The sequence below is a fragment of the Leopardus geoffroyi genome, chromosome A2 (assembly GCF_018350155.1).
Source record: "Leopardus geoffroyi isolate Oge1 chromosome A2, O.geoffroyi_Oge1_pat1.0, whole genome shotgun sequence".
Classification (NCBI taxonomy): Eukaryota; Metazoa; Chordata; class Mammalia; order Carnivora; family Felidae; genus Leopardus; species Leopardus geoffroyi.
In genome coordinates, this window is record NC_059331.1 from 2,938,449 (window position 1) to 2,962,002 (window position 23,554).

At 57.5% G+C, this 23,554-nt stretch overlaps 1 protein-coding gene across 2 annotated transcripts in view; it reads left to right on the forward strand.

Annotated features, from left to right (window-relative positions):
• Window positions 1–368: 368 nt before the first annotated feature.
• The window catches only part of ATCAY (ATCAY kinesin light chain interacting caytaxin), a 29,286-nt gene continuing 6,100 nt past the window's right edge, over window positions 369–23,554 (forward strand). The window contains exons 1-10 of one of the 2 annotated variants that reach the window (XM_045491507.1): window positions 371–716; window positions 3,100–3,219; window positions 12,453–12,511; window positions 15,222–15,443; window positions 17,075–17,260; window positions 17,544–17,646; window positions 18,785–18,916; window positions 19,629–19,715; window positions 22,380–22,478; window positions 23,149–23,184. In XM_045491507.1, the coding sequence (XP_045347463.1) occupies window positions 3,143–3,219; window positions 12,453–12,511; window positions 15,222–15,443; window positions 17,075–17,260; window positions 17,544–17,646; window positions 18,785–18,916; window positions 19,629–19,715; window positions 22,380–22,478; window positions 23,149–23,184 (1,001 nt within the window). In that variant the 5' untranslated portion in view covers window positions 371–716; window positions 3,100–3,142. Of the gene's footprint in view, window positions 717–3,099; window positions 3,220–12,452; window positions 12,512–15,221; window positions 15,444–17,074; window positions 17,261–17,543; window positions 17,647–18,784; window positions 18,917–19,628; window positions 19,716–21,671; window positions 21,944–22,379; window positions 22,479–23,148; window positions 23,185–23,554 lie in introns of those variants that run through there. The other variant, XM_045491508.1, reaches the window with a different exon arrangement.

The window sequence follows — 23,554 nt, forward strand, 5'->3', positions numbered from 1 at the left end:
TCCATCGGTGGCCCGAGCAAGCGTGGCCGGGAAGATTCTGCCTCCCCAGCACGCGGCCGGGTCCTTGGCACACGGCTGGGGGCCCCACGTACTGTGGTCCTCGGGACGCTTTCCCTCCCTCCTTCCTAATCTAAGGAATGAGGCCACCGCCGTCCTGTGTTTGTTTGTTTGTTTGTTTGTTTGCTCCTTGTTTTGTTTTTAAATCCGTGATGCGCCATCAGGAAATCATTTCCGCTTCTGCCCCCGGTGAGGCCCTTGGAAACACTCCCCGTTCAGCCAATGGAGAGCACCGGATTCTGGCAGGGGGCTGTGCTTTTCGGTCAGCCCTGCCCCCACCCACCCACCCTGCACACAAAAGCAGCATAATTAACTGTCTTAAGGCAGCCGAGCCTCCGCCAGCTGCGAGCTGGCAGGAAGAAAACACCTCGGAGGCACGGCCGGGCGCCGGTGCCGGTGAGGGGGCGCGCTCGCAGCGGGGCGAGGGGCAGCCGGCTGACTGCGAACTGCGTCCGTTCCCCACCTCCGGACAAAAGCGCCCCCCGTCTGCGCCGCCACGTTGCTCCGGGTGACCTTCCTTGCGTGCACAGTCCGCCGCTGCGCGCACCTTCCTCGGATGCTCTGAAGGCCCAGGGACCGCACTCGGAAGGCGAGGGATGTCCGGCTGCGTCGGCGCGGGGCTCGCCTTTGTCTGCGCGTAACCCGCAGAGGCCGCGGAGGTGAGTCTCCTTTCTCTTCGTCCCGGCCCTGCCCGGGCACGTTTGCCTGTGCGGAGACATCCGCTGTTGCAAACGCCCTCCGGGCAGGTGGGGCGGCTGGGAGCCGGGACCCACGGTCTTGGGGTTCTCTGCACGGTAGCACAGCCCTGTCTCCCGAAGCCGAGGGAAAGCAGCCGCGGGCATATACACCCAGAGCCCGCCTTCCGTGCCCACCGCTCACCTGGAAGGCAGGGGGATGCACCATTTTCGGGACGCGCTTGGAGATTAGGCTGATAAAACCCTCAGCCTCTCTCTGGGACGCTTCCTAAGAGACCCAAATGTACACGCCCCACCTCTGTGCATTGTCTATTTATAACACCGTGAGCGGATTTGGAAAGAGAGACAGAGACAGACAGACTTGATGGATGTGTACACGGAGGCTCGCCTACGGGGCGGGGAGGCAGGGAGAAGGTTGAAGACGGATCCCTCCCCCTCTGTCTGCACCTGGACGCCATGCACTGAGGACTCAGCGCCCCAGCGCAAAGGCACACCTCTGGGCTGCCCCTCACTTTGCCTCATTTTCCCTCAGAGTGAAGTCAGGATCTTAGAACAGGAGCGCGCAGGACCCACACGCCACCTGTACAGGGTTGTGGCCCCGGCCTGCCTGGGTCCAGCGCCTCCGCTGTGGGTGGGATTGGGGGGCGTCCTTCGGGGGGGCTGAGGTCACGCCCCGCTTGGGGTGAGGAAAACCAGGCAGACACCCCTGTCTTCCGAAAGGAAATGAATTTCCATTGACCAGAACTTCCCCTTGCAGTCAGGTCCTGGGTGGTGGTTATCACCCCAGGCATCAGGAAGAGGTTTTTCTTTCTTTTTTTTTTTTTTTTTTTTTTTTTTTTTTTTGGCGTACTGCGTCTTACTGTCCCTCCTCCATGAATGGATGACGACATTCAGAGCAGCGACAAGAATCCGGTGGGACACTGTTTCCCAAGTGTGTGTTGGTGGGGGCGGGGAGGGTGTCTAATTTTAGCCAGCCACCCCTCCCCCCTGCCTGGCCTTCTCCTGGCCCAGGCTCCCTCTGGGTCCTCGTCTCTGTCCCACAACCCCAAATGCAGACCCCACCTCCAGGGGCTTCAGATGACCCACCCAAACCGTTAGCCATGCACCAGCTCTGCCGAGGGGCCGCCGTGGCATCTGGAAGGGTGAGGGGCTGGGGGCAGGGGCCTTTGGTGTTGGCGTGCGAGACTAACAACCCAGGAGGTGCTTGGAGGATGGGATGCAAAGACGCAGCGGGCCCTCTATAAGGACTGTCAAACCCTGCCCGGAGACCTTCCGCAAGCATGCGATTAAGACAGGGTTTCTCAATCTCAGATCCGTGGACTTCGGGGCTGGATCATTCTCGGTCCTGGGGGCCCAACTTGCACACGCGCCGAACGGTGTTGAGCAGCATCCCTGACCCTCACCCCCTTAAGGCCAGGAGCCCCCTCCCCACGTTGTGACAACCAAAAATGCCTCCAGACTTGCCAAGCGTCCCTTGGCAGGGAGGGGCAGGGCAAAATTATCCCCAGTTGAAAGCCACTGGTTTAAAGGCACAGAACCCATGGTGTTGACTGAGTTACAGGATCCTGGAAGGTTATGCCCCAAAGGTATTGTAAAGACGATTTCTAGTCCAGCTCTTTAATTTGGAGATGGGGAAACTGAGGCTGGGAGGGGTGAGTGGCGGAGTCCTGCATGCCTCAGGGTGGACCCCAATTCTGCCTCATTCTGCACCTCTGACCGCTCCAGACAGCCCAGCTCTTAAGGCACCGTCTAGCATGCTGTCCGCCATCCTGCCCCAGCTCCTCAGAACAATAAAAACAAAACTTGAGCTTTGTGCTTGATAAGAATCATGATCCCGACTTCCAGCCCCAGTCTCTTTCCACACTGCCTTCGTTGGCCCCAGCAGGTTGTCAGGATTTGCTTCTTTATTCGGGGACAGAGAGGCAAGGCAGGTAGCCTGGAGAAGATAGAGGTAGGGTTTGAAAGTGTCGGTCCCAGCAAGGAAGCTTAAGTATATCAGTCACTAACACTTGAGTATAAATGATTTTAATTGGATTTATTGCTGCCCAGTTTAAGTCCAAGGTAAGGGAGGGATGATGAGCCCTAAGGAGCATGGACTTTGGAGCTTCGAAGCAAAGGGGGCTTATATCTGGGGGCTCAGCTCTCACCTGGGTTCCAACTCCAGACCTACGTGGATGTCATCAGCCCTCTACACCTCTGTTTTCTCACCTGCGTCATGGGGCTGGGTGACGATTCAATATAATAGTGGATCCAACACTCTTATTGATCCGAGGTGCCACACGTGGGTGGGGGGGTGGTTGTTATTACGATGACTGTCCAGTAAAACCTCCACGTGGCTCTCCTTCAGGACTCAGCTCTGCTTCAAGCCAGCGGGCCTCTCCTCTGTTCCCATGGGGACCACTGAAGCTACGCTCCGGATGGAAAACGTGGACGCGAAGGAAGAATGGCAGGACGAAGGCCTTCCCAGGTACAGCTTCCCCATTTCTGCGTCAGCCCTGGCTGGGGGCGAGGCGGGGGTGGGGTGGGTGCCCACCGCCTCTCTGAGGTGGGGCTTGGGGGACGCCGGGCACATAATGAATACTTGCCAAATTATTTAAGATGGATTCCCCCCCCCCCCCCCCCCGCCCCACCACAGCAGCGCAAAGCTCCCATTCCCATGCTATTTTAGGAATTCCAAACATTCTTCTACAACTGCCTCGTGGACGATTAATATTCTTACGGGTGTTCCCACGAATCCGGGTGAGGGTGTGTTTTTACCTGTGGCAGCCGGAGGCATCTTGCCCTAGCCCTGCTTAAAATCCCTGCAGTGGACCCCAAAGATGTCCGTGTCCTAATCCCTGGACTCTGAAAATGTGCCCCTCTGGGGCAAAGACACTTTGCACGTGTTTAGGCCAAGGATCTGAAAAGAGGGAGATGACCTTGAATTATCCAGTTGAGCCCTCCATATCATCCCAGGGTCCTTCTGAGAGGAGGCAGGAGACTCGACTCGGGGGTAGGGGCAGAGGCGACGGAAGTGACAGATTGGTGTCACAGGAGGGAGGGACCACGAGCCAAGGGGGAGGAGCACCTCTAGAAGCCGGAAAGGGGACAAAAGCAGATTCTCCCTTAGAGCTTCCGGAAGGAGCCAGGCCTGCCCACACCTTGCCTGCCGCCCAGTGAAACCGACTTCAGACTCACTTCTGGCCTCTAGAATCAAAAGAGAATGAATCTGTTGTCGTTTTAAGCCCCTAAGTGTGTGGTCATTTGTCACAGCAGCCCCAGGAGACCCTGCGGTGTGCCTAATACCCTAAATATTGTCCATGCGTATCTCGTGTGTGGTATGTTTCCCCCCCACCAAATGGAGCCCCGCGAGAGCTGGGGCCTTTGGTTGGATCGCTGTCGTCCGGCAGCACAAAGACAGACTCTGCTATACAGTCGGCACTCAGGACACACCGGCTGAGCGGGTGACGGCCACTGGTGGGAATAAGAAACCGGGTAGGAAGGAAGCGTGGGCCTCCACTGCCAGGACGCATGAGCCACCAGGCCTGTGTCCCTCTCTTTGCTCTGCTGGGTGGTGTTGGGTAAGAGAAAACACGGGTCGGCACAGGCTCCCCTAATCCGATGGCTGGACACAAAGTGCATCTCTGCCCTCCTTTAGTGCGAGGGTTTTGCCCCAGGGGATGCTGTCCAAGAGCTCGTTATATAACTGTCTGGAAAGGAACAGACGAAGGAGGGAGGGTGCTCACCCTAGAAAAGAGGATCCCCGTCGCTGAGGGTGCCGAGGGCTTCCTTGTGCCTCAGTTGTCCTGTCTGTGAATCGGGTCGATAATGCCTCACTCACAGAGTTGCTGGAAGAATTCTCTGAGGCGCGCAGGGCAAGGCGGCCGGGATGGGCCCTCTAGACGACGAGGGCTGCCCAAATACATTGCCCCCACCCTGGACGCTTCTTTGTCGTATCTCGTTCACTCGCACGCCCCCCGCCCTGATCTTTTAAAAGACACCCCCTCTCCCAAGCCCCTTGTTGAGACAAAACGGGGCAGCTGCAACTATGACTTTTAAGTGAGTTTCTCCCAGCTGCAGAGGGTCGCTGTCCCTTTTCAGTAGCCCAGTGTCTGCGGCACAGTAGCCCTGCTGTGCCGCCCCGGGACGTGAGCCAGCCCTTTGCCAAGGCTTCTGCCTTCCCCGCCATGGGAGGAGTGAGTGCAGCTCCTTCCTTCGGCACCCAGCCGCGTCTCCACATAAGCACCTCTGTCTGGTGCCAGACAACCCGCAGTTCTGTTCCTTCCAGCCCAGTGGTCCCCTTCCCGGGGGCGTCTTCCAGCCTCCCCAGGGTGTCAGAGTGCTTGCCCTGTGCCCACAGCCCCTCCCGCTGCCATGACCTTGTAGCATCTTCCTTGTCTCCCGCCCTTCTGCAGGTTCTTAAGGATCCAAAGGGCAGCCCAGAGATGATGTAGCTCTCTCTGCCCTATTTCTCCATTCGTTCTCTATAATGATATGCACCAGCTGTATGCCAGGCCCTGGGCGAAACACTCGGGACACGTAGAGAACAAGACAGATGCCTTCATGGGGCCTTTCCTCTGGGGCAGGCCATTCCCTCATAAACTTCACAACCCAACGTAAAGTTGCAGCTGGGTTCATGGTACTTGGAGAGTGCCCAGGTGGGGTCTGACCAGGTTGGAGAGATTGGGGAGGCTGGAGAGGGTGCTGGCCCCGAGCTGTGAAGGAGGAAGAGAGACGAACAGGGGAAGGAGACTCTGGGTGGGTCCTGAGTATTCCAAGCTCCGAGAGCAGTATGTGCAAAGGCCCTGAGGCCAGTGGAGGCAGGTTGAGGGGCAGAAGAAAAGCTAAGGGGGATCTTGACCAGAGCCTCACAGGTCAGAAGAGGCAGGTGCAGGGATAGGCGTCTGACTGGCATCTCAGCCCGCCTTTCCCTCCACAAGCAAGTGGCTATGGGTTCTGTTGCTTTGTAACTTTTTATTCTGATGTCGTCTCAGACTTTGAGGAAAGATTACAAGGGTGGTCCAAGTCCTAACTGTAAACCTTTGCCCAGATTTGCCAACTAACATTTCACTCCTTTTGCTTTATCATTCCCTCCCACCTCCCTCCTTCCCTCCTGTGTCTCTCCCCTCTCTCTGTGTCTCTCTGTCTCTCCCTTCCTCCTCTGTCTCTCTCTGCCTCAGCCCAGCACACGCACAGAGCTAATTTTGTGTTGCACACACCTCAGCAGGTCCCAAAAGATGTGTGCAGGAGCCCTGGGCCCTGACCGGCTGGAGCATTTCTGCCGTCCTCAGCCCCGCCCTTCTCCACGCTGGGCTCGTCTCTTCTAGTTTCCTCCTCTGTCTCAGTCAGCTTGGGCTGCCAGACAGAATATCACAGACACTTCCTCCCTTCCCTGGAGGCTGGAAGTTAGATCCATGGGTTCGTTCGGTGAGGGCTCACTCCCTGGCTTGTAGACAGCCACCTTCTTGTGTCCTCATGTAGCCTTTCCTCTGTGCATGCGTGTGGAGAGATTGCTCCTGTCTCTCCTCCTTCTTATACGGCCACGCCCGATGGGATCAAGGCCCCGAAGGACCTCAGTTCACCTTCATTGCTTCTTAAACGCCCCATCTCCAAAAACAGCCGTATTGACGGTTGGTCCTTAGATGTTTGAATTGGCAGGGGTGAGGGAGGCAGGGGAGACACAATTCAGTCTGCAAAAACACAGCTGACTACTGAGGGGTGGAGTCAGGGCTGCTAGGGTGGAGTTGGACTGCTGGGGGTGGAGTCGGCACTGCTGGGGGTGGAGTCTAGGCTGCTTTGGGTGGAGTCAGGCTGCTGGGGGTGGAGTTGGGCTGCTGGGGGTGGAGCCTAGGCTGCTTTGGGTGGAGTCAGGCTGCTGGGGGTGGAGCCTAGGCTGCTTTGGGTGGAGTCAGGCTGCTGGGGGTGGAGTCGGCACTGCTGGGGGTGGAGTCAGGGCTGCTAGGGTGGAGTCAGGCTGCTGGGGGGGCGGGGGGAGGGCGGCTGTGGTGCTGCTGTCCATGGTTCTGCTTACCACCCCAGGCCTTGTGACCCTCCCGGAGACAATGGTGCTGGGGGAGACAGGAGTGACAGGAAGGGACAGAGGTGTTGGAAATTGCAGAGAAGGAAAAAGGGTACATTTATTTGTCTGGGCATCTAAGAACCACCAAAGTTGCCAAGAAATAATTTTTTAGGCCCCACAGAAGTATCCCCTCTGGTTCCCTTGCTTGAGCTTTGCGGGTGTCATATGGCTATCAGAAAAGCATGCCTCTACCCGGAAAGAGATTCTGTGGTTGCCACGCACCAGAAGCGGCCTTGGTCAGGCAGAAACAGAGACTGGAAAAGCCCCTGAAGGGAGACTGAGGCAAGCAGTGCCCAAGTTTGATGCCCCTGGAGCACAGGTTGGGCGGGGCGCGGGGGAGGGGGGAGCAGGAGGCATGGTCAAAGTTTATTCCCAGTTCTCTTGTTTCACATCGTGAGAAACCTCAACCCTGAGGCTGGAATCTGAGGGTAGAGCTGCATCAGGTTGACAGGCCTTCTGGGTTGTGCCTCTCTGACTCATGTGATGTGCCTTCCTTCCCCCTGTCCTTCCACAAGCCACTTCTTTGAGGGCTGGCCTGTGACTCACCAAAGCAAGATAGGAAGAGGCACTTCCTCCCCTTCAACGGCTCACAGTCTGCCCAGGAAGCAAGCGATTAGCACACGTACCACGGACTGAGTGCTCATGGTGGGCTCTGGGGCAGAGTGCAGGGTGGGGTAGAGGCCAGACTCAGTCAGAACCTCCTGGAGGACACTGAACCAGCCTTAAAGGCTAAGCAAATTTACTCTAGACAGAGGAGTGAGATGTGCAAAGGCACTGGGGCAAGGAAGGCCTTGGCATGATGGCCATATTGGGTGGCCTCAGACAATAGAGATGTATGCTTTCACACTTCTGGAGTCCAGAAATCCAAAATCAAGGTGTGAGCAGGGCCCTGCTGCCCCTGAAGGGGAGACTCCTTCCCACCTCTCCCAGCTTCTGGTGTGGCCAGCAACCCTGGTTGATCCCTGGCTTATGGACACATCTCTCCCGTCTCTGCCACATCCTCACACATCCTGCGTCTGTGTCCAAATTCCCCTTTTCCCATAAGGACAACACTCACTGGACTGACGGACACCTTAATCAAGTATGGCCTCTTCTTTTTTTATTAAAAAAATTTTTTAATGTTTATTTTTGAGAGTGAGAGAGACAGACCTCGAGCAGGGGAGGGGCAGAGAGAGAGAGAGAGAGAGAGAGAGAGAATCCGAAGCAGGCTCCAGGCTCCGAGCTGTCAGCACAGAGCCCAAAGCAGGGCTCGAACCCACTCACCGCAAGATCATGACCTGAGCCGAAGTCAGACACTTAACTGACCCACCCAGGCGCCTCCCTCCGCCCCTTTTTAAGATTATTTTTTAAATTGACCTTTTCTTAACTTAATTACATCTGCAATGGCCCTGTTGCCAGTAGGTCACGTTCCAAGTGCTGGGAGATAGGACTTGAGTTATCTTTTGGGGGAGGGGAACAGAATTCAACCCAGCACAGAAAGATGAAAGTCATACTGTGCACCTTGCATATCAAAGAAAGCCCACTTTGCAGGTGGCTTGCCCACTGTAGGTAACCGAGCACTGTGCTTCCGGGAGCCATTGGGTCCGCTCTGAGTTTACCCGAGAGGCTTCAGCTCTGCACAAAATGAGCCCTTCCTGGGACTTGGGGAAATAGCAGGCTTCCACCTGGCCTTGAAAGCCGCAGCCCTGTGGGCCGGCGGGGGTGGGGCCTGTTGGGAAACAGCGGGCTTCTTCTCCGGGGAGCCTGGAGTCCTGCTCAGTCGGCTTCTCCAACTCAGGAGAAGTTCTCTGCTTTCTGGTCTGTTCCTAGGACTCCCCAAGTATCTTCCGGCCTCAGAGCCTCCGCCCAAATGGAAGGCCCTTCCCCCGGTCTTCTCTCTACACAAAAGTCCCCTCCTGGGGGCGCCTGGGTGGCTCCCTCCGTTGAGCCGCTAACTTCAGCTCAGGTCCTGCTCTCACAGTTCGTGAGTTCGAGCCCCACATCAGGCTCGCCGCTGTCGGTGCAGAGCCCTCTTTGGATCCTCTGTCCCCCCTCTCTCTCTGCCCCTCCCCTGCTCATGCTGTCCTTCAAACATAAACATTAAAAATATTTTTTTTTAAAGTCACCTCCTCAAAGAGGCCTTCCTTGACTGCCACTACTGTGCCTCACCTCCTCCCTCTTCTTTCTTATTTTCTTTGTTGCAGGTATCACCTTCCGCTTCCTCCAACTGTTTGTTTACTCAGTGTTTACATCTCTCCTCTCTTGTATCAGTCAGGGTTCTGCAGAGAAACAGAACCAATAGTTTTCCATTCTCTACATGTATGATACGTATTACTAATCGTATTATATATTTAAAATCATATTATGACAATTATATAATATGTCATATTATAGAATTGTAGGTTTACATATAAGTTATATTTGTGTTACTATGTTTATTAATTTACATATTCTTTTATTTTTCAATATTTATTTATTTTTAGAGAGAGAGAGAGAGAGAGAGACAGACAGACAGACTGCGAGTGGGGGAGGCACAGAGGGAGAGGGAGACACAGAATCCGAAGCAGGCTCCAAGCTCTGAGCTGTCAGCACAGAGCCTGACGTGGGGCTGAACCCACAAACCGTGAGATCATGACCTGAGCCAAAGTCAGATGCATAACCGACTGAGCCACCCAGAAACCCCATTAATTTACATATTCTTTATTAATACATTATGCTATTGTATGTTTTGTGTTATATACGCAGTTATGTGCAATTACATACAATCGTATGTATAATTGTGTGTTTTTACATGTAACATAAAGTATAGAACATATTGTATATTTTCTATTTTATTTTGTACGTATTTTATTTGAACAAGTTTTAGGGGGGCGCCTGGGTGACTCAGTCGGTTGAGCATCTGACTTCGGCTCAGGTCATGATCTCACGATTTGGGAGTTCAAGCCCCTAATTGGGCTCCATGCTTTCAGCGCTGAGAATGATTTGGAATCTGTCTCCCCTTCTCTCTCTGCCCCTCTCCCGCTTGAGATCTCTCTCCCTCAAAAATAAACATTAAAAATAAAATAAAATAAAATAACATAATTTTTTTAACTTCATTTATCTATTTTGAGAGAGACCGAGCATGAGCAGAGGAGGGGCAGAGAGCGAGGGGGAGAGAGAGAATCCCAAGCAGGCTCCCCACCGTCAGCACAGAGCCCGATGCGGGGCTTGATCTCACGAGCCGCGAGATCATGACCTGAGCAGAAGTCAAGTCAGGGTGGTTTCTTGCCCCGGGGAAACCTCGATGCCTTTCCCTTGCGTGAGACCCCTATTGTGGAGGGAGGTCTCGTACTTAAAGTCGCCACCTGCTGGACGCGAACACGTCTACCAGAAACCTTCAGGGCAGCACGGAGACTGTGGCTGCAGCCCGGAGCCCAGACACCTAACGTACGTTTGTGAACTGAAGGAAAAGTCTCCCTCGGGTCCTCAGTTTCCCAGTCTGCACCAAGGAGCTGGATGCTTTCCCCACCCTGACATTGCGGCTGCAGCTGGGCCACATTCTGCTAGGTTAGGGGCCGAGGTCGGCTTTATGTGGACCCGCCCAGGGTTGGGAGGCTGAATCACATCCTGATGAGAACCGGACATCCTGGGCTGCACAAAACCCCCCGCTGGGGTCGGTGCACATGTGCGGACCAGGCACAAGGGGGCAGTAGAGGGCAATGACTGGAATCAGCTTGGCCACCGGGTAGTTTCTCTGACTCCAGCCTGTGGGGCCAGCCTCAGTTTCCTCCCCTGTGCAATGGGCTCCTACCTGCCTCCGAGGGTTGCTGTGGGGAGGAAATAAGATCGTGTAGCGAACATTCCAACCCGGCACACAGCGAATGCCCTGTCCATGGGGTAAGTGAGGGTTCAGACTCGGTCTAGACCAGGATTTGACGCCTCGGACGTTGATGGGCAACTGGGCGGGCAGGTGCACGTGAGAAACGGAACCAGAGCAAAAGTCCGGCCCCCAGGTGAGCGGGAGGGGCCCACATTCAGCTCCTGGGGGGTTGTTACCACTCACGGAGGGCAGGTCCGTAATTGAAGAAAAGACGGAAACCCGAAATATTTGTGTCATGTCTCTGACTCGGCCGCAAATTTAAGATGCTTTTAAGTGCTGTGTGGGCAGGACAAGGCTAGAGGTGGGGCCTCAGCCGTAAGTCTGCAGTTGGGGGTCACCTGGCAGGTGGCTGGTGTCTCTCCTGGACTCATTCAGGAGTCACCCGTGTTGGGAGCAAGGGTGGCAGCTACAGACAAGACCGAGAGAGCAGGCGTGTGACTTGACTCTTCAGCCCCCGTCTGCCCTTTCTGTCCTTCTTCAAGGCGTGGTTTTCTTTTGAGGGAAAATTCCACATAGCATAGGATCGACGGTTTTCCGTGCGCAATTCAGTGACGTCTGGCACATTCACAACGCTGTGCAACCGTCACCTCATCAAGTTCCAGAACATTCCATCTCCCTAAAAAGTAACCCTGGCCTCATCAGCTGCCCCCACGAGCCCCCTTCCCGTCCGTGGACGGGCCCGTTCTGGACGTTTCACGCACGTGGTTCACACCCTGTGTGGCCTCTCGTGTCTGGTTCCCTCCGAGCGTCGTGTGTTCGGGGTCCGTTCCTGGGGGGCAGCGGGTGTGGGCGCCTCGCTCCTGCTCGCAGCCGAGTGACCTTCCAGTGCGTGAGGGACACATATCCCTTCACCCATCCATGGACACGGCGTGTTTCCACTTTTTGGCTACTGTGAATCGTATCACACTGGGGTGTAGGTTTTTTTTTAAGCTTATTTATTTTTTGGTGGAGGGAGGGACAGAGAGAGAGAGAGAGAGAGAGAGAGAGAGGGAATCCTAAGCAGGCTCCATGCTGTCAGCATAGAGCCCGACACCAGGGCTCGAACCTACGAACCGTGAGATCCTGACCTGAGCTGAAGAGTCACGCTTAACTGACTGACCCCCCCCCCCCCCCCGCCAGGCGCCCCTGCAGTGTGGGTGTTTGTGTGGACACACGCGTTCATTTGCGTTCATTTCCTTTGTGTCTGCTCGTTTGACCTTTGACCTGTATGACCACAAAGCAACTTCCCGTTCTTCCTTGCCCTCCCAGACCCGCCACTGCGCCTGGATGTTCTGTGAGTGGGGGGAGGGGGGGCAGGAAAGGAAGACGGAAAGGAAGAGGAACAGACAGAGGGAGCGAAGGGCTTTGAAAAGGAAAGGAGGAAGCATTCCATCGCCCTCCTCTCCCCACGGCTCTGGCTCCCCTTTGGGCTGAGCCCACACTGCTGAGTTGCAGAGGTGAATTAGCACTTCCCTGAGTCAGCACGCCCTGCAGCAAGGGCCTCTGGCAGCCCCGGGCTCTCTGCAGACCTTCTGCCTCCCGGGATGGAGTATTTCGCCGGGAGCAAAGGAGCCGGAGCGCCTGGGTCCAATGCACCGGCGTTGAGCTCCCCAAAGCGGTCCAGGCGTTGCCAGGAAAAAACCGCCTGGTTTTGCAAATCCATGCCCGGCCAAGCATCAAGGGCCACAAATGCATGGTCGGTGGCGTTACTTTAAAAGACACCCAGGGACTCCCCAGACCGCCCCCCCCCCCCCAGTCTTGTCCGTGCTGTTTGTTTGCACTCTGCGCTCTGGTGACTGATACCTGCTCTCTGCTGGGTCCGCAGGCCACTCCCGGAAGAGACAGGGATGGACCCGCTTGGCAGCCCCACGGAAGACACGTCCTGTAAGTTTCCACGGGTGCAAAAACGGGCACGCTGTTTCCAGGTCCCGCTCTGCCTGAGGCCGTAGCTGTCGAAATGTCCGAGGCGGACCGTCAGGGAAGGGGGGCCTTCTGCGCGAGGCCTGGAGGGAAAGCGACCATTGGGGGGGGGGGGGTGGGGAGATGCGCGGCCGAGTCATGTGGTGTTGCTGTGTATCCTTCAGCTGGTTGCCCGGCCTCTCTGTGCCTCCAAGTCCTTATTATTAAATGCAGGTCGTGAGCTCCCCGCGGAAGGGGGACTGCCAGGATTAAATGAGGTGACATGTGTTAAGTGCCCAGGGGATGCCAGGCGCAAAGTCAGCCCTGGAGGGCTCTGCTGTCCGAAGCGCTCAGGAAGGCTCACGGCTCTGAGGATCCAAAGCCCCAGAATTTGGGGACGGGGGGTCCAGGACAGCCAGAGGAACTGTCCTGAACATGTGTTCTCCTCAGTGGCATCCCCTCACGTGGTCTTGCTGGGGGGGGGGGCCACTCTGTCTGCATCTCCCCCATGCAGCTCATCACAGCTCATCCTACCCTTTCGGAGGAAAGACTGACCAGAGAGGGACAGCCATGCCCCTGATGTCACACAGCAGTAAGAGCTAAGACCAGCTCGTCCCAGCTTTCTGGGGCCACTCAGGATGGTTGGTCCCCCTAGAGTACTGGGCCTGCTTCTGACCTGAGCACATGGACCCTGCCTGTCGTTGTCACCCCCAGAGGGTGATCTTGGGCGAGTCCCCTGACTGTGTTGGAGCTCTGTCTCCTACCTCTGCAAAACGAGAGGCGTGTGATAACCATACCCCTCTTCCTAGGTGTGACTGGTTGAATCACAGCCCCCAAAGCACATCCAGATCCTAATCCTGGAATCTGTGAATGTCCCCTCACGTGGCAAAAGGGACTTCGCAAGTGACATTTAGTTAAGGAGATGGAGAGACTTGGTGGTCAATTTTATGTGTCCGCTTGGCTGGGCCACAGTACCCAGAGATGTGGTCAAGCATTATTCTAGAGGTTTCCATTGAGAGTCACTCTTTCAATGAGATTCCCATTTAAATGACTAGACTGAGTAGAGTAGATTGCATTCCCTAATATGAGTGGGTCTCATCTAATCAGTTGAGGGCCATACGAGGAAGAAGACTCGGGGCAAAATTCCTCTTCAGCTGTGAACACGTGCAAACCCCGGCAGGTTATTTGCTTCCAAAATATGATGGTGGGACAGGCATGGGATAGATGTCCTCATTCCGAAAAGCAGAAACAGGAGGAAAGAAAGGGATCGTCAGTCCCAGCAAGTCTGAAATTTGGCAGGACAAATTCCATCAGATTTTTTTTTTTTTTTAGTGAAAATTCTATTCGATTTTCTTTCTTTATTTATTTTTGAGAGAGAGAGAGAGAGGGAGGGACAGTGCAAGTAGGGGAGGGGCAGAAAGAGAGAGAGAGAGAGAGAGAGAGAGAGAGAGAGAGACAGAATCCCAGGCTCCACGCTGTCAGCACGGAGCCCGACACGGGGCTCAAACTCACGAACCCTGAGATCAGGACCTGAGCCGAAACCAAGAGTCAGACGCTTAGCCGACTGAGCCCTGCCCCCCGCCAGGTGCCCCATGGCTATTTTGTTTTTACCGTTTTCTGCAAAAGCACACATTTACATCCCAGTGTGTGTCCTGAGGCGGTCACCTCTGACCCGTGGTTTAGGGCTGGAGAAATTCAAAGACAAAAAGGGGAAGGAGCTTGTCCGTTGAATTACGTGTCGATGAATGTCTTCATCTGGCGAGAGAGGGGCAGGGCTCTCCTATTGGCTCATTTATTTTGTCCTCACTGTCCACCGATGATTCCGTCCGCTGACGCTTCTGGGGGAGAGTTCCCAAGGTCTCTGGAAGAACAACCTGTCTCCCTTGAGCTGGCTCGGGGGCATCTGGGGGCTTACCCCCTCCCCCCCCCCATAAGGCAACCTCCATCAGGGGCTAGCCCTGCTCAGCTAGCTGTCGGATCAGCTTTAACCCCTTGGAGGCAGCCCGGGGCGGGGGGGGGGGGGGGGGGGGGAGACCACCTCATACAAGGAGACCAAAGTTTCAGCTAAGAGTCTTCAGGAAAAAGCAGTTCAAACCATGAGGCATACCCACTCTGACCAGCTCCAGAGAGTTCCCTCTGTGCCTCAGTTTGCTCACCTGGTAAAGGGGACAATAACAGAACTCGCCTTGTGCGGATATTGCAAAGTCGAAACAGGAAAACGCTTTGGGGGGGGGGAGGGGTGCTGCGAAGAGGGCCTGGCCCGTGCGACGTGATCGGTAAACTTCAGCGATTACGGAGGTGAACGTCACCGAGAGGTGAAAAGCAGAACGTAGGCGTCCTCTGCCAGCCCCCTCCGGAAGGCAACAGTGATCGCAGGTGTCGGCAGGCCCACCGTCTAGAGCCGGGCAGGCCATCCGTGTGACCCTGAGCTGACTCACCGTTGCGAGTCTCACCTAGCGGCCGGTAAAATTAAGTCAGGCTCCGTCTGCGGGGGTCACAGAGCCGGGAAGCAGCGAGGTCCAGGCGCCCGCCCTTGACGTCCAGGCGGCAAGGGCACGGCATGAACCTGTCCGGAAGGGATGTCGCCTGACTTGCAACCACATGGTGGGGCAGACCTCTCGCCGGGTCAGGAACCGGGGAGGGGGAGCAAGGAGGAAGAAGCCACAGGTGTTTTGTTCTCCCGTTTTCCAAACAGCCCCTCCCAACACATTGAACTTCAACGGAGCTCATCGTAAGCGGAAGACACTGGTCGCCCCCGAGATCAACATTTCGCTGGATCAGAGCGAGGGCTCCCTGCTGTCTGACGACTTCCTGGACACCCCTGATGACCTCGATATCAACGTGGACGACATCGAGACCCCGGACGAGACCGACTCGCTGGAGTTTCTGGGAAACGGCAATGAGCTGGAGTGGGAAGGTGAGGCCCAGGGCTGCTCCCCACGGGCTCAGCTGGGACCGGGGCTCCAACCCAGGGCTCACAGAACAGCCCCGGGAGGGTCCCTCCTCCGCTGCGACCCCACACCCGTTTTTCTTGAGGACTTGAGGGTTTTTCCAGGGGGCGTGGCTCTCCCGTGATTCTCAAAGGTGACCACGTCCGAAATGAAGTGCCTCCAACTCATTGCACAGCTGTCTGGGGAGCATTTACTCGGGAGCAGATCTTGACTGGGGTGCGGGGCGGGTGGCGGGTGGCGGGGATGTGGCAGGAAGAGGGAGTGCCCGGCCCCAAGCACGGTCGCCAGAAAGAGATGCGAGGCACCAAAGCCAAAACGCACAAGCTGATCGCCCCTGGTGCTCAGTGCTGTGAGGGAAACAAGGTGAGATGTTGGGACGGGGCAGAGGGGCTCACCCGAGGGGTGGTCCTGTCCCAGGGGACACAGGGCCGCGTCTGGGGACGTCTGGGGCCGTCGCACTGGGGCTGCTCCTGGCACTGAGTGGGGCGGCCAGGATGCCCACCCGGGACGCCCCGAACGTGTGCAGTGCTGAGACGGGGAAGGATCAGCGTTACCTCTTTAGCTGTTTGCTGGAACTCGGCCTCGAAGCCACCCGGCCCTCAGCGGCGGGAGGGAGGGAGGGAGGGAGGGAGGGAGGGAGTTTCCACCCCTGATCCAATCACCCTGCCGTCACGGGTCTACCCCGTTTTTCTATTTCTTCCTGAGTCAGTTCTGGTGGTTTGTGCGTTTCTTAGAATTTAATTTTTTTTTTTTAACGTTTATTTATTTTTGAGACAGAGACAGAGCGTGAACAGGGGAGGGGCAGAGAGAGAGGGAGACACAGAATCTGAAACAGGCTCCAGGCTCTGAGCTGTCAGCACAGAGCCTGACGCGGGGCTCGAACTCACAGACCGTGAGATCATGACCTGAGCCGAAGTCAGACGCTTAAGCGACTGAGCCACCCAGGCGCCCCGCGTTTCTTAGAATTTAGCCGTTTCGTCTAGGCCACCCGACACGTGTGCGGTGATTTGTGGGATTCTCTCGTCATTGTGTTTATTCCTGTCGCCCCAGAGGGGTTTTAGATGGGCCTCTGGTGGCTGAGGTAGGGGACGCACTGGAAGGAGGGGTCAGGGCTGGATGAAACATGGGAGGCGGAGGAGGACCGGGCCCTGGAGAGCCGCGTGCGTCCCTAGGGGCTGGGCAAGCGTGCAGGGGGTCCCGGTGCCAGGCTGCATCGTCTCTCCGTGTGCCAGTCTCCAAGGAGGGCACAGAATGAGAGCGCCCGTGCCCTTGAGCGCCCTCGCGGTTTGATGAAGCAGACAGACGTTCACAGGCTCTGAGCCCCAAGCCCACAGAGTGCTCTAGGAAGCCAGGCTTTCTGGAGAAGGTGGCATTTGAGCCGGGCCATGAAGGGAGAGCGGGGGGAGGGGGGGAAGTGGACGAGCAGGGCCTCTGGGCGGGGAGAAGCACGTGGGCAAGGTCACGGGGGAAGCAGGAGGGTCACGCGTCCACAGGCAGCAGAGGCAGAGGGGGCCGGGGCGGGAGGCTGGAACCCAACGTCTGGACTGAGACGTCCCTTCTGCTCCCTCCCCCACCCCCACCCCCGGCTGGCTTCCAGATGACACCCCGGTGGCCGCCGCGAAGAACATGCCCGGTGACAGTGCAGATCTGTTCGGGGACGGCGCAGTGGAGGACGGCGGTGCCACCAACGGGCGCCTCTGGCGGACGGTGATCATCGGAGAACAAGAACACCGGATTGACCTGCACATGATCCGACCCTACATGAGGGTAGTGACCCACGGAGGTGAGACCGCACCCCGCGAGCTCCCCCTGGCTCCAGCCGGGCCGACCGGAGGTCATCAGAGGCTCCCTCTGAAGCTGTCTCTTCATCCGAGACACAGGGGCGTTAAGCCCGGTGTCCCCATCAAAGGCAGGCCGATCAGGGGTCTGCCGGCTCCCCAAGAGCTCCCATGACTCAGAGCCGTGCCCTCCGGGAAGGAAGGGGCTGGCTGGCGAGGGGGTGGGAGCCCGGGGTAGAGCCCGGGGCAGCTCGGAGCGCGAGCCACTCACTGGCCGCCTCTCCCCAGGGTACTACGGCGAGGGTCTCAACGCCATCATTGTGTTCGCTGCCTGCTTCCTCCCGGACAGCAGCTCCCCCGACTACCACTACATCATGGAGAACCTCTTCCTGTAAGTGGCCCGCCCGCCCGCTGCGCCCCGTGCCCATGGCTCCAAGAGCCCCAGCCCGTGGGCTGGACCAGGCTCCCGGGACCACCCCTCGTCACTCCCACTTACTGAGCGTTTACTCTTTGGCGGCCCGCGAGGCCACGCGCTTCACGTGTGGAAACGCAGTCCACGCTCCGGGCAACCCTGTGGGGCGGACACCTCCTCCTACAGGTGCAGCCCCCAACACGCAGACAGGTTCAGTCACTCGCCCAAGGACACAGGGGTGCAGCTTCATAACGATGGAGTAACGCAGCTGGCAGGTGACAGAAAGAGCTCAGTAAACATGATCTATTTCTGTTCTAGTGATGATGGAGGTTTCCTTCTGATTCGGTGGGGCTCCGGGTGCCCGGTGGTTCAGAGGGCGAGGAGGCACCTGGGGGAGGTCAGGGCAGGAAGGGGCCCCAGAATCCAGGGAGCCCAGCCTCTCCCCACCCCCCACCTTCAGGTGGGGAAGTAGAGGCTGAGACAGAGGAAAAGGTTTTCTGGGGCTCCGGGGTGGCTCAGGTCATGATCTCGCGGCTCACGAGTTCAAGCCCCACGTCGGGCTCCGCGCTCACAGCGTGGAGCCCACTTTGGACCCTCTGTCCACCTCCCTCTCTGCCCCTCCCCTGCTCGCTCTCTCTCTCTGTCAAAATAAACAGACATTTAAAAAAATAATAATAACAGTAAACAAAAAGAAAAGTTTTTCTAAAGTTGCTCAGGGAGAGACCGGGCCGGGACGGGACCCCGGACCCGTAACGTCTGGTGCGGTGGGCCGTCCACTGTGGGTGCCCGTTCCCCGGCCGTTCCCGGGGCCGTTGGGACCCCCTCTCCGGATTAACGGAGACGCTAGATGCTGTCGTGCGCGTAAAACCCTTGGTGCCTAATAAGTGCTTAGTGAAATGGTGACCCCTGCTATCCCTAGGCCCACGGACACTAACTTGGGGTGGGCTGGGGTCTGCAGGCGTGCCAGGCACCCCCGAGCAGGCGGGGCTGGCCCAGCACGGCAGGCGGCAGCAAAGAGCGCAGGCGCCCACGGGGCGTCCCGTCCCGCGGACGGGGGGCGGGGCTTCCTAACTCTGGCTCCCCTGCCGGGCCCCCCATCTTCCGCACACGTGACCAGGTACGTCATCAGCAGTCTGGAGCTGCTGGTGGCCGAGGACTACATGATCGTCTACCTGAACGGCGCCACCCCCCGGCGGAGGATGCCTGGCATCGGCTGGCTAAAGAAGTGTTATCAGATGATCGACAGGAGGTGAGTTCGTGGGCGGAAGGGCCCGGGAGGGAGGGGTTTTCACCCCCGCGGAGCAGGGGACCCCGGAGGCCCCCCCCACCCCCCGCCCGGAAGGCGGCGTGGCCGTCGGACAAACGACCTCAGACCGGACGGTTGAACAGACTTGATCGGCTCCTGAGTCTGTTCCGTGCGTCTCCTGGCTCCTGGGGGGGGGGGGGGGGGCACCGGCCGTCCTTGGCACCCCCCCCCAGCTTGGAGGCGCGCCGCCCCCGTCGTGGTCACGCGGCCTTTCCCCGTGTGTCTGCGTCCAAACGTCCCCTCTTTATAAGGACACCAGTGATTGGATTACGTCCCATCCTGCCGTGGTGTGACTTTTAGAGAATTATGTCGGCCATGACCTTATTTTCTAAACGATGTCCCCGTTCTGAGGTCCAAGAGGTTAGGACTACAACATACAAATCTGGGGGGGGGGGGGGGGGGACGCAGTTCAACGTGACCACAACAGGGGGTCAGAACCAGGGTGCCCCAGGACATCTTTCGGGGATGGGCCGCGCGGCCACGCAGTCAAGAGCTCAGGCCCTGAATGAAGTGACACCTGGGGCTAGAGGTCGGCGTGGCCCCCACAAACCCCGCAAAGGGGGCTCGGCCTTCCGGACCGCCCGCCCCCAGCCTGGATCTGCCCGCCGGGAGCCCCTCCCTCCCCAGGGCTCGCTTGCTTTGCCTCCCCACGCAGATTGCGGAAGAACCTGAAGTCGCTGATCATCGTGCACCCGTCCTGGTTCATCCGCACGGTGCTGGCGGTGTCCCGGCCTTTCATCAGGTGAGGCCACGGCCGGGGCGGGCTCGCGCGTCTTTGTGGGGAATCCGAACCTCCCAGCTTCTCTGCGTCGGATGCGGACCTTGGCCTCAAGCTGTTTAAATCATGTGCGTTGTTAGTATTAAGGGACGAACGCAGGAAAGGTACTAGCAAAGCAGCTGTCCCAGCCTAAACGCCGGATGCCTCGTAACATGACAGCCACCACCGGAGAGGCTGACGCTGTCACGCCCATCGCGTGGATGAGGGATCTGGGGCTCAGAAGGGTCAAGGCACGCGGCCAGGGTCACACAGCCAGGTGCTTGCCCACCACACTCCCCCCCGCCCCCGTCCACTCCAGAACCTGTGCGGGGACCATTAGGACGCCAGGAGGGCCTGACCCGCTCCCGGCAATAATGTCACGAGCCACGTGTGCCTTGGGGGGTCCTCGAGACCACCCTCAGGTTTGACGAGTCACTGGAAGGACTCCCGGAGCTCAGAAAAGCTGTCGCGGTTTCCTACAGAGGAAGGACGCGGGTTAAAGTTGGCGAAGCCCGGAGGTGCATATGGAGGTCCCAGGCGGGCAGTTGTCCCCTCCCCGGGGGTGGCAGCAAAAGCCCTGAATTGTCCCTGCGAAGATGTGTGACAGCATACAGGAAGGTCCACCAACCGGGAGGCTCACCTTGCTGTGTAGGGTTTCACTGTGGTTTGGCCACATGGGCACCGAGTAGCCAGGGGGCTGACCTTAGTCTCCGACTTGAGCCGCCCCAGACGTCACGCCAATGTGACGTGCCCAAGATCTGCACCGTAAACCACGTCTTTTTAAGTACATATATACATTTTTTTTTCAATGTTTGTTTTGAGAGAGAGAGAGAGGTAGCGTGAGTGGGGGAAGGGCAGACAGAGGGGAGAGAAAGGATCCCAAGCAGGCTCCATGCTGTCAGCACAGAGCCGGATGTGGGGCTCGAACCCATGTACTGTGAGATCATGACCTGAGCCGAAACCAGGAGTCGGACCCTTAATGGACTGAGCCACCCAGGCGCCCCGAGAGAGAGAGAGAGAAAATCCTAAGCAGTCTCTGTGCCCAGCCCGACTCGGGGCTCGGTCTCATGACGGTGAGATCACCACCTGAGCCAAAATCAGGAGTCAGACGCTTAAGAGACTGAGCCACCCAGGCGCCCCCTGAATGTATATTTAATTTGACATGATTCAGAGCATTGAATCGAATCCAGATCCTTCGGGGGAGCCTGGTGGGCTCGTTCGGGAGAACACGCAGCTCTTGATCTCAGGGTCCTTGGGTTCGAGCCCCAGGTTGGCAGTATAGATTGCTTAAATACATACACTTAAAAAAAGAAAGGAAGGAAGGAAAGAAGGAAGGAGGAAGGGAAGGAGGGGAGGAAAGGAAGGAAGGAGGGAGGGAGGGAAGGAGGGAGGGAGAGAGGGAGGGAGGGGAGGGAAGGAAGGAAGGAGGGAGGAAGGGGAAGAAAGGAAAGAAGGAAGGAGGGAGGGAAGGAGGGGAGGAAAGGAGGGAAGGAGGGGAGGGAAGGAAGGAAGGAAAGAAAGAGGGAAGGAAGGAGGGGAGGAAAGGAGGGAAGGAGGGGAGGGAAGTAAGGAAGGAAAGAAAGAGGGAAGGAAGGAGGGAGGGAGAGAAAAAGGGAGGGAGGGGAGGGAAGGAAGGAAGGAGGGAGGGAGGGAAGGAGGGAGGGAGAGAAAGAGGGAGGGAGGGGAGGGAAGGAAGGAGGGGGGAAGGGGAAGGAAGGAGGGAAGGGAGGAAGGAAGCTCACGCTTTGTCTCACTCTGTTTCTCAAAAATAAATGTATAAAAAATATTTTACAAAATGTGACTTGCCCTGCATAAAAGCAGTCAGATTTGCTCATAACACCACACATGGCCGCTTTGTGACGCCCCGTGGGGAGCGTCTGTCATGCCTAATCACTTACCGTCGGCCTTTCTGCCAAGCAGCTGCTTTATTTTTCCCATTAGGGACGCTGTGTGTCATTCATTCCTCATGTGTCTCCCTTTGCATCGGACGCCGGAAAGCCTGAGCCGAGTTTTAATCTGACCTCTCGACGTAGATATGAAACGTCTCAACACGCTTTTGTAGACCCCTGACTCCGTCTTACCTTTTTTTTTTTTTTTTTTTTTTACCGTTAACTCGATTATTTTATCGTTTGCTGTTGTGCCGTATCCTCTCGGCCTTCTGTTTGTCATTTAGAAAAATGACTCGACTTTCAAAAAAAGCTTTTAAAAACTTGTTCCGATGCTGCTTTATTTTTGAAGAGACGGAGTGCGAGCGGGGGAGGGGCAGAGAGAGAGGCAGGCGGGGCCTCGGAAGCAGGTTCCGGGCTGTGGGCGCAGAGCCCGACGCGGGGCCTGGTCTCCCCGACTGTGGGATCGCGACCTGAGCCGAAGTCGCCCGCTCAACCGACCGAGCCGCCCGCCCCGGGGGGCCCTCGAAAAAAGCTTATTTTATACTTTAGCTAAATTAGGTTTCAGTTAGATTTTTGAGATTAATAGTAACCGCGAGTTCAAAGCCACACGCTGGTGACAGAGCCCCGCGTGGCAGCAGACAGCCTGGCTCCGGGCGCGGGCCGAGAGCGGCTGGTCTTCCTGAAAGGACGGGCTGTGAGTCTCTGTGCCCTCGCGCGCCCCGGGCCTGGACTTCACACGTGTCCCTCCTCGTCCCACCAGCGTCAAATTCATCAACAAGATCCAGTACGTGAACAGCTTGGAGGACCTGGAACAGCTCATCCCCATGGAACACGTGCAGATCCCCGAGTGCGTGCTACAGTGAGTGTCCCTGTGCTGTCGGGGCGCCCCCTCCCCCGGCCCCAGCGCGCCCAGGCTCCGCGCCTCCCCTCTCGGGGGCCCGAGAACCGGACGCCCGACGCGAGTGGGCGCGGCAGACCCGGGGAGACGCGGTGAAACAAGCCCACGTGAGATCGGAGAACACGTGGGCCCCGGGCATCTCAGCGCAGGGCAGGGCCGGCCCCCCGGGGCCCACAGCTTGTTGTATAAATAAAGTTTTATTGGCACACGGCCCCGCCCAGCCATGGCTGCCTTTGAGCCACATCGGAATTGAGCAGCTGTGGCGGAAACCGGCCTACGAAGTCGAAAATATTTACGCCCTGGGGGGGGGGGGCGTGTAGACCGAGCCACGTCCGCGAGGGGGTTGCTTTGCAATGACCCCGTTCAATTGCTGGTGCTGGATCAGACACAGAAAACTAGTCGGCTGAGCCGTGTCTACACCAGATGCTGGACGAGGCCAGCGGAGTCACTGCCAGAAACGTGAAAAAGACCGTCGGCCCGTCAGTCCCGGCTGCCTTTCTGCGCCCAAGGCTGGCGCGAACTCGGACGTGACAAGGAGATTGTGTCTCCGTTCCCAGAAGGGAAGGGGTCCCCAGGCAGCGCGCCTGTGGGGGAGGCGGGCGTCTGAGGAGTTGTACGTTCTGTCTTCCAGGTACGAAGAGGAGAGGCTCAAGGCCAGGAGAGAGAGGTGTGTACAGAGTGCCTCGGGGCGGGGGCTGGGCCGGGCCCACCTTGGGGGGGGGGGGGGCGGGTAACAGGTGGCTTTGGCCCAGCAGGGGCCGATGACGCCCTCGCGTTTGTTGAGGGCTTCGAGTCAGACCGGGGTTCGAATCTGCTCCGTCACGGAGGGACGGTAGGCGAGCAAAGAGTTCACAGCCACCGTGGGGGTTACTCTGAGGAATGAGGACAAGGGGCCCCCCCGGGCGGAAAGTGGCTCATAGTAATCACGGTAAAATCAAGTCATCCGCTGACAGAGGGGGCACAGGTTCCGTTCTCGGCCCCGACAGCCCCAGAAATGCCCCTTCACTAACCTACTGGTTCGGTTTTCGTTGGTGGCA